This window comes from Salvelinus alpinus, chromosome 7 (genome assembly GCF_045679555.1).
Source record: "Salvelinus alpinus chromosome 7, SLU_Salpinus.1, whole genome shotgun sequence".
Lineage (NCBI taxonomy): Eukaryota > Metazoa > Chordata > Actinopteri > Salmoniformes > Salmonidae > Salvelinus > Salvelinus alpinus.
In genome coordinates this window covers 1120716-1131652 of record NC_092092.1, presented here as the reverse complement: position 1 = coordinate 1131652, position 10937 = coordinate 1120716, and the positions used below count along the sequence as shown (strand labels likewise).

General features: G+C 41.2%; 1 protein-coding gene across 2 annotated transcripts; it reads right to left on the bottom strand.

Moving 5' to 3' along the window:
* Positions 1-6366: 6366 nt before the first annotated feature.
* LOC139580318 (nuclear nucleic acid-binding protein C1D-like) lies at positions 6367-10888 on the bottom strand. Of its 2 annotated transcripts, none has more exons than XM_071408862.1 (5): positions 10732-10888; positions 10072-10214; positions 9272-9338; positions 9063-9118; positions 6367-7796 (listed from the first exon to the last, which is right to left on the bottom strand). In XM_071408862.1, the coding sequence occupies exons 1-5, from the start codon at positions 10808-10810 to the stop codon at positions 7413-7415; spliced, it is 729 nt and encodes a 242-aa protein (XP_071264963.1). In that variant the 5' UTR covers positions 10811-10888; the 3' UTR covers positions 6367-7412. The 2 variants fall into 2 exon arrangements, with proteins under 2 accessions (XP_071264963.1, XP_071264964.1); XM_071408863.1 differs by lacking the exon at positions 10732-10888 and adding an exon at positions 10486-10679 and having other exon boundaries at positions 6861-7796.
* Between the last annotated feature and the right edge of the window lie 49 nt (positions 10889-10937).

Here is a 10937-nt window from a genome sequence, read left to right as displayed (position 1 = left end):
CCCCTTCTACTATAACCTTCATGGTTATTATCTGACCCTTCTACTATAACCTTCATGGTTATTATCTGACCCCTTCTACTATAACCTTCATGGTTATTATCTGACCCTCTACTATAACCTTCATGGTTATTATCTGACCCCCTCTACTATAACCTTCATGGTTATTATCTGACCTACTATAACCTTCATGGTTATTATCTGACCCACTCTACTATAACCTTCATGGTTATTATCTGACCCCCTCTACTATAACCTTCATGGTTATTATCTGACCTACTATAACCTTCATGGTTATTATCTCACCCCTTCTACTATAACCTTCATGGTTATTATCTGACCCCCTCTACTATAACCTTCATGGTTATTATCTGACCTACTATAACCTTCATGGTTATTATCTGACCCTCTACTATAACCTTCATGGTTATTATCTCACCCCTTCTACTATAACCTTCATGGTTATTATCTCACCCCTTCTACTATAACCTTCATGGTTATTATCTCACCCCTTCTACTATAACCTTCATGGTTATTATCTGACCTTCTACTATAACCTTCATGGTTATTGTCTGACCCCCTCTACTATAACCTTCATGGTTATTATCTGACCCTCTACTATAACCTTCATGGTTATTATCTGACCCACTCTACTATAACCTTCATGGTTATTATCTGACCCTCTCTACTATAACCTTCATGGTTATTATCTGACCCTCTACTATAACCTTCATGGTTATTATCTGACCCACTCTACTATAACCTTCATGGTTATTATCTGACCCCCTCTACTATAACCTTCATGGTTATTATCTGACCTACTATAACCTTCATGGTTATTATCTGACCCTCTACTATAACCTTCATGGTTATTATCTGACCCCTTCTACTATAACCTTCATGGTTATTATCTGACCCTCTCTACTATAACCTTCATGGTTATTATCTGACCCCCTACTATAACCTTCATGGTTATTATCTGACCCCCTCTACTATAACATCCATGGTTATTATCTGACCCTCTACTATAACCTTCATGGTTATTATCTGACCCCCTACTATAACCTTCATGGTTATTATCTGACCCCTTCTACTATAACCTTCATGGTTATTATCTGACCCTCTACTATAACCTTCATGATTATTATCTGACCCCCTACTATAACCTTCATGGTTATTATCTGACCCTCTACTATAACCTTCATGGTTATTATCTGACCCCCTACTATAACCTTCATGGTTATTATCTCACCCCCTACTATAACCTTCATGGTTATTATCTGACCCTCTACTATAACCTTCATGGTTATTATCTGACCCCTTCTACTATAACCTTCATGGTTATTATCTGACCCTTCTACTATAACCTTCATGGTTATTATCTGACCCCTTCTACTATAACCTTCATGGTTATTATCTGACCCTCTACTATAACCTTCATGGTTATTATCTGACCCCCTCTACTATAACCTTCATGGTTATTATCTGACCTACTATAACCTTCAGGGTTATTATCTGACCCACTCTACTATAACCTTCATGGTTATTATCTGACCCCCTCTACTATAACCTTCATGGTTATTATCTGACCTACTATAACCTTCATGGTTATTATCTCACCCCTTCTACTATAACCTTCATGGTTATTATCTGACCCCCTCTACTATAACCTTCATGGTTATTATCTGACCTACTATAACCTTCATGGTTATTATCTGACCCTCTACTATAACCTTCATGGTTATTATCTCACCCCTTCTACTATAACCTTCATGGTTATTATCTCACCCCTTCTACTATAACCTTCATGGTTATTATCTCACCCCTTCTACTATAACCTTCATGGTTATTATCTGACCTTCTACTATAACCTTCATGGTTATTGTCTGACCCCCTCTATTATAACCTTCATGGTTATTATCTGACCCTCTACTATAACCTTCATGGTTATTATCTGACCCACTCTACTATAACCTTCATGGTTATTATCTGACCCTCTCTACTATAACCTTCATGGTTATTATCTGACCCTCTACTATAACCTTCATGGTTATTATCTGACCCCCTCTACTATAACCTTCATGGTTATTATCTGACCCCCTCTACTATAACCTTCATTGTTATTATCTGACACTCTACTATAACCTTCATGGTTATTATCTGACCCCCTCTACTATAACCTTCATGGTTATTATCTGACCCCCTCTACTATAACCTTCATGGTTATTATCTGACCCTCTACTATAACCTTCATGGTTATTATCTGACCCCTCTACTATAACCTTCATGGTTATTATCTGACCCCCTCTACTATAACCTTCATGGTTATTATCTCACCCCCTTCTACTATAACCTTCATGGTTATTATCTGACCCTCTACTATAACCTTCATGGTTATTATCTGACCCCCTCTACTATAACCTTCATGGTTATTATCTGACCCTCTACTATAACCTTCATGGTTATTATCTGACCCCTTCTACTATAACCTTCGTGGTTATTATCTCACCCCTTCTACTATAACCTTCCTGGTTATTATCTGACCCCCTCTACTATAACCGTCATGGTTATTATCTGACCCTCTACTATAACCTTCATGGTTATTATCTGACCCCCTCTACTATAACCTTCATTGTTATTATCTGACCCCCTCTACTATAACCTTCATGGTTATTATCTCACCCCCTCTACTATAACCTTCATTGTTATTATCTGACCTTCATGGTTATTATCTGACCCTCTACTATAACCTTCATGGTTATTATCTGACCCTCTACTATAACCTTCATGGTTATTATCTGACCCTCTCTACTATAACCTTCATGGTTATTATCTGACCCCTTCTACTATAACCTTCGTGGTTATTATCTGACCCTTTCTACTATAAACTTCTTGGTTATTATCTGACCCCCTCTACTATAACCTTCATGGTTATTATCTGACCCCTCTACTATAACCTTCATGGTTATTATCTCACCCCTTCTACTATAACCTTCATGGTTATTATCTGACCCCCTCTACTAAACCTTCATGGTTATTATCTGACCCCCTCTACTATAACCTTCATGGTTATTATCTGACCCTCTACTATAACCTTCATGGTTATTATCTGACCCTGTTGGTCATCTAGGTTGGTCATCTTCTGACCCTGTTGGTCATCGTCTTAGGTTCCTGCCTTCTAGAGAGTTTCTCTGTAGTTGTTTACAATATTGATTACCAACTAACCGGTCGCCAGGAGAGGACGGGCCACCCTTCAGAGCCCGGTTCCTCTCTAGGTTTCTTCCTAGGTTCCTGTCTTCTAGAGAGTTTTTCCTAGTTACTGTGTTTCTACACCTGCATTGCTTGCTGTTTGGGGTTTTAGACTGGGTTTCTGTTAAGCACTTTGTGACAACTGCTGATGTAAAAAGGACTTGCACAATTGTTTTTGACTGTATATAGTGTGTAAACCAGTGAAGGCTGATGAGGGGAGGACAGCTCATCATAACGTTGACTATTTATAGGGGTGTATACACCAGTCTCAACGTCAACAGTGAAGAGGCGACTCCGGGATGCTGACCTTCTAAGCAGAGTTGCAAAGAAAAAGCCCTATCTCAAACTGGCCAATAAAAAGAAAAGATTAAGATGAGCAAAAGAACACAGACACTGGACAGAAGAACTCTGCCTACAAGGCCAGAATCCTGGAGTCGCCTCTTCACTGTTGACGTTGACTGGTGTTTTGCGGGTACTATTTAATGAAGCTGCCAGTTGAGGCGTCTGTTTCTCAAACTAGACACTAATGTACTTCTTCTCTTGCTCAGTTGTGCACCGGGTCCTCTTTCTATTCTGGTTAGAGCCAGTTTGTGCTGTTCTGTGAAGGGAGTAGTACACAGCATTGTACGAGATCTTCAGTTTCTTGGCAATTTCTCGCATGGAATAGCCTTAATTTCTAAGAACAAGAATAGACTGACGAGTTTCAGAAGAAAGTTATTTGTTTCTGGCCATTTTGAGCCTGTAATCAAACCCACAAATGCTGATGCTCCAGATACTCAACTAGTCTAAAGAATGCCAGTTGTATTGCTTCTTTATTCAGATCAACAGTTTTCAGCTTTGCTAACAGTATTGAAAAAGGTTTTTCTAATGATCAATTAGGCTTTTAAAATGATAAACTTGGATAAACTTGGAACACAGGAGTGATGGTTGCTGATAATGGGCCTCTGTACACCTATGTAGATATTCCATAAAAAAATAGCAGTTTCCAGCTACAATAGTCATTTACAACATTAACAATGTCTACACTGTACTTCTGATCAATTTGATGTTATTTTAAATGGAATTTTTAAAAACTTTTCTTTCAAAAACAAGGACATTTCTAAGTGACCCAAAACTTTTGAACGGTAGTGTATGCATGCATGTATGTATGTACACACGCACACACACAAAAGTTTGGACACCTACTCATTTACTATTTTCTACATTGTAGAATAATATAAATATAAATAGTAGTAAAGACATTGAAACTATGAAATAACATATGGAATCATGTAGTAACCAAAAGTGTTAAATCAAAATATATTTTAGATTATTCAAAGTAGCCACCCTTTGCCTTGATGACAGCTTTTAACTCTTGGCATTCTCTCAACCAGAGAGACTTTTTCTTGTTAAGATACAGCCTTATTTGCACTCTTGGCATTCTCTAAACCAGAGAGACTATTTCTTGTTAAGATACAGCCTTATTCTAAAATGTATTAAATAAAATACTCAGCATTCTACACACAATACCTCATAATGACAAAGCGAAAACAGGTTTTTTGAAATTTTTGCAAATGTAAAAAACATGGATTTGGAAAGGCACACACCCTGTCTATATTATAATATAGGTCCCACAGTTGAAAGTGCTTCCTGTTTCCACCATCCCTACGGTGAAGCATGGTGGTGGCATCATGCTGTGGGGGTGTTTTTCAGTGGCAGGGACTGGGAGGCTTGACAGGATCCACACAAAGATGAACGAAGCAAAGTCGGGAGAGATCCTTGATGAAAACCTGCTCCAGAGCGCTCAGGACCTCAGACTGGGGTGAAGGTTCACCTTCCAACAGTACAACAAACCTAAGCACACAGCTAAGACAAAGCAGGAGTGGCTTCGGGACAAGTCTCTGAATGTCCTTGAGTGGCCCAGCCAGACCCTGGACTTGAACCCGATCGAACATCTCTGGAGACCTGAAAATAGCTGTGCAGCAACACTCCCCATCCAACCTGACAGAGCTTGAGAGGATCTGCAGAGAAGAATGGGAGAAACTCCCCAAATACAGGTGTGCCAAGCTTGTAGCGTCAAACCCAGGAAGACTCAAGGCTGTAATCGCTGCCAAAGGTTCTACAACAAAGTACTGGGTAAAGGGTCTGAATAATTGTGTAAATGTGATATTTCAGTTTATTTAAAAAATAAATAAATTAGCAAACATAAAAATAAATCTTTATCATTATGGGCTATTGTGTGTAGATTGATGAGTAAAAAAAGCAATTTAGTCCATTTTAGAATATGGCTGTAACATAACAAAATGTGGAAAGAGTCAAGGGGAACATCTTTGGAATAGCTAGCCTAGCGCTCCCGCCTCTCTGCCAGTACAGCTAGCCTAGCGCTCCCTCCTCTCTGCCAGTACAGCTAGCCTAACGCTCCCTCCTCTCTGCCAGTACAGCTAGCCTAGCGCTCCCTCCTCTCTGCCAGTACAGCTAGCCTAGCGCTCCCTCCTCTCTGCCAGTACAGCTAACCTAGCGCTCCCCTCCTCTCTGCCAGTACAGCTAGCCTAGCGCTCCCCTCCTCTCTGCCAGTACAGCTAGCCTAGCGCTCCCTCCTCTCTGCCAGTACAGCTAGCCTAGCGCTCCCCTCCTCTCTGCCAGTACAGCTAGCCTAGCGCTCCCTCCTCTCTGCCAGTACAGCTAGCCTAGCGCTCCCTCCTCTCTGCCAGTACAGCTAGCCTAGCGCTCCCTCCTCTCTGCCAGTACAGCTAACCTAGCGCTCCCTCCTCTCTGCCAGTACAGCTAGCCTAGCGCTCCCTCCTCTCTGCCAGTACAGCTAGCCTAGCGCTCCCTCCTCTTTTTATTTTAATTTCACCTTTATTTAACCAGGTAGGATAGTTGAGAACAAGTTCTCATTTACAACTGCGACCTGGCAAAGATAAAGCATAGCAGTGTGAACAGACAACAACACAGAGTTACACATGGAGTAAACAATAAACAAATCAATAACACAGTAGGGGGGAAAATGAGTCTATATACATTGTGTGCAAAAGGCATGAGGTAGGCAATAAATAGGACATAGGAGCGAATAATTACAATTTAGCAGATTAACACTGGCGTGATAAATCATCAGATGATCATGTGCAAGTAGAGATACTGGTGTGCAAAAGAGCAGAAAAGTAAATAAATAAAAACAGTAAGGGGATGAGGTAGGTAAATTGGGTGGGCTGTTTACAGATGGACTATGTACATTTGAGGGGGGAAAAAGTGATCCATATCTTTGAAATATGCTGGTAGGGACTCAAGGCCCTATGAACAGACTGGAGTACGTTCCAAAAGGCACCCTATTCCTTATTGGCCCCTGGTCTAAAGTAGTGCACTAGGGAATAGGGTGCCATAGGGCTCTGGTTTAAAGTAGTGCACTAGGGAATAGGGGGTGGAAGGTAGCCTAGTGGTTAGAGTGTTGGGTCAGTAACCGAAAGGTTGCTAGATTGAATCCCCGAGCTGACATGGTAAGAATTGGTCGTTCTGCCCCTGAACAAGGCAGTTAACCTGCTGTTCCTAGTCCGTCATCGTAAATAAGAATTTGTTCTTAACCGACTTACCTTGTTAAATAAAGGTTCAATTAAAAAAAAAAAAAAAATGGATGGATGGAGACTTAATAGTAAGTTGTTCATTGAAGTTGACAGATACAAGATGGAGCCAATACAGACAGACAGTAATCACCAACCAAAGTCAATCATCTAGTCTCTAAACATGGTGACATGTCTGATCTCCATCACCAGACAGGCATTTTTAATTACAGCAGACTAAATAAAACAAGTTTTGATGTCTAAATAAAACTAATGTATAAATCCAGTTCAAACGTAATGGGCTTGGTACTGGCAGACATTTTGTCTGATGTTACGAGGACTTCTTTAAAAAAAAAAAAAAAGTGTATTTCCTGCCATTTCCTCCAAACGATTGTATTACTGAAATCCACAGACTGTCAATTAAACAATAAAACATTTGTAAACTTCTATCTGTGCAAAAAACATTTGTGTGCATTACAAAAATAACAGTGACTCAGTCACTTGCCCTCTACAACAGTCCGCATCAATAATGCTCTGTGTTCTCCTATTCAGTCCTTTCAGATAGAAAAGTGAGCGAAGGAAACGTGGTCGAGGCCAGCGAGGAACCAGCCCCTGGTGTTGCATCACTTCCTCTCAGCTGTGTCCTTTTGACTGATGACCATCAAAGCTTTTGTACTTGCCCCGACCTGGTGTGTGCTTGCCCCGACCTGGCGTGTCCTGGGGGGCAAGACCTGGCGTGTCCTGGGGGGCAAGACCTGGCGTGTCCTGGGGGGCAAGACCTGGCGTGTCCTGGGGGGCAAGACCTGGCGTGTCCTGGGGGGCAAGACCTGGCGTGTCCTGGGGGGCAAGACCTGGCGTGTCCTGGGGGGCACGACCTGGCGTGCCCTTTGACGCCCTTTCCTCAAGTTTCCACAGGGCGTTCCTGAGGAAGCGGGACGCCGCTGCTTTGTTGAGACGGGCCGCTTTCCTCCTGTCAGTGATCTCCTTTACACGGTTCATATACATCCTGATCCTCTCCTACAGCGAGGTGACAAGAAAATAAAGGACTTAGAAATAACATAATGATACTTAGCAGTAGGGGTAGGCATGGTTATTCGAACAGACGTTAATATTCTAATACTAGCAGGGGTATTATTGTTATTTATGTTTTATCATAGGCCCATTTTAACAATGAAAATGCTTTGTCTAAATTAAATACAATAATCTGTGACAGCACAACACATACTAGATATACCATGACATTTAAATTGCTCAATTTAAAAAAATAAAAAAACGTTTTAATGTGACGTGCACCTCATAAAAAAAGACATACTGGCCAATCAAAGTGACACTGTCTACAGTCAGTGTCTCTGGGTGTAGCCAGCAACGTGGGAGATCTCTAATCAATGCAAAATGGAAATGAAGTAATTAAGTTAGTTAAAATCAGAAGGAGCAGACTACAACGACGAGCAACCATCAGGTGAGGCTGTTGTTTAATCTGAATGGAGTTGTTGTAGACAAGGACAGGAAGTGCAGCAAAAACAGCCTCAATTAGTCCCGTTCGCTAGCTAGCTGGCCATCTAGCTTCTTCACATCAATTTGATGCAGTCAAGACAGGCACTACCAGATGAGATGATAGATACAGGGCTCACGTGTGCGCCTTAGTTTAAAAATGTAGGCGCACACAAAGAAACTTAGGAGCACAATGAAATATATGAGGTAATAAAGCAAGAATCCTTCATTTTTCTAGTCACACCGATGCACCCAAATTACAATTTCAACGCTCCCCATCCAACCTGACAGAGCTTGATAGGATCTGCAGAGAAGAACTGTTTTTCTTTTGTCACTATGGGGTATTGTGTGTAGATTGATTTAATCCATTTTAGAATAAGGCTGTAACGTAACAAAATGTGGGGATAAAAATCAGGGGATCTGAATACTTTCTGAATGTATGTAGAGTCCAGAGATGGAAACTATGGAATCAACAAGTTTGTCTAATTAGCGTGAGTTTAGGGTTTCTCTCCCTCCCTCCCTCGTAAAACTCACCGGCCTCTGCCCATCGCACTGCTACAAGCAAGCCGCATCCAAGATGACTAAAACATGTCCTGATGTTATTCGAATTGTGAATTGAATTCAAATGCCCCAATCCCTACTTAGCAAACTGTTATCTTAAGTGACTTACAGTAGGCTACAGTATAGGTGTGGTGTTGTATGGAGGTTATGGAAGTTGACAGACCATAATAGGGTGGGATGAGTGGAATGCCCCTCAGGGTAAAAATATTAAAAAATATTAAAAAATATTACCAACTCTTGTTTGATTCCATGTTCTTTAGGGTTTATTCCTTGTGTGACCAAGTACACTGTAAACAACAAAGCAACAATACAAATTTAGCATGGGGAGTGTTGTGGTGACAGTCATTTAATCATCTTTACATACATGTTTTCCAGCAGACTGGATATAATTGTACAACATTAACCTGGCTTTGCGTGCTAGGAAAATATAGCAAACTTACTCCAGAAAAGAGAGTTGAGGCTATATGCAGACATTAGGTCCAGCTTGGCTTGTTCCAGAGGATTCAGCTGTCAAGAAAGCAAGAGACACATTGAAAGGGTTTGTTTTCTCTCACCCAGTTCGAACAGGTAGGTCGGGTTTGCACCAGGTTAAAAGTCACTGCATTCGTTTGGTAAACAGGCTGATGTAGCCTATGTAAAGCACATGGGAGTAATACCATAGTATTCCCTGTTTCCACATGAAAAACACCTTTGATAGAAAACATGTGCTTTATCTTCCTTCCCAAGGAAAACCAGTTTGAGAATTCAAACATATATTTTTTTTTACAGAAAATACATGTTGTAGCCCCGTTTCTGAAGCATGCACCGTGCTGCCTTATTGACAACATGACCCGGCGCATTAGATTACAGTTACATTTTGGAGCAGGGTGCTTCGCTTTCGCACGTTTTGCCCGGTCACGTGTCAGACCATAGCTCTGTGCACCCCAGTTCAGTGTAATTGAACCTCCTACATAGACAGCAGAGGCCTAAATATTACTGTTCTTTTGACTGACACTCCCAAAAATCATGGGTGTATTCATTACGACGTTTCTATTGCAAAATGCTTTGTGACAGATACCATTCACTCCAAACAGAAAACGAGAGTTGTATTGGAAGAATTCAGGTAGGCCCCTCACAGTTTCGTTTGCTCTGTCTGGTTCATAAACTGTAAAACGGTTTCCATTGCGAGACGTAATGAATACACCCCAGGACTTCAGATAACACTGAAAACCAAGTCACCGACTGGCTGACCACTACTTACCCGTTGTACCAGCTCATTTCTTGGCATAGCTATGACGGTCTGCACCATGTTGTTGACAGCACCGACTGACGACTCAAACCCTGTGAGCTGCTCCTCAATCTCAGTAGGGTAGTCTTCCACAGGGATGTCCTCTGCCATGTTGACTGGGGGAGATTGAGAAAGACAATTCAAAAAATGTTAGCTAGATAGACATAGTAGATACTAGAAAACGGTAGTTAACCGACTTGTTAACTACTAATGTTAACTATTCCATGACAACTGAATGGCAGCATATATTTATTCCACCATCTTTGATGCAGCTAAAACACAGAGGAAGAGAAAAATATATCGTCATTGGCTAAAATAGACACGCATGTTGCCAGTAGATCCGCGAACAGGCTTCCTGTGTAGATTAAGACACCTCGGAAAATGTACCTCAATCCAGGAATGAGAAATGCATTGTACTCCGAATTGCCCCGTTTGCCATGCATGATGTTAGCTAGCTTGGCTGGCTAGCTAGCGTTCAAAGCAAGGATTTTGAACAGCTAACGTTAACTACGGCTCAGAGGAAACGTATTATTTAAGTCAATTACAAAGTCCCTCGCAACACTTCCTTAACTACCCATTGTTTGGATAGTTTATTATTGTAGCTAGTTATTGCAATAATGTGAAGTTGCCTACCTGTTTCTCCACACACACACACGCCTTGTAGTCCGACCGGAAGTACATCAGCGTCAACATTCTCGTCTATGTTTTGCATTTCCGCTATCCATAAACTCAACCCGCTCTCTACTGTGTTGGGGTGCAGAAAAATACATTCAAGCGCTGAAGTGTATATCGCCAAGGGCTATTATGGAGGGACATTTGTATCTTTTTGTCGAGAGCAA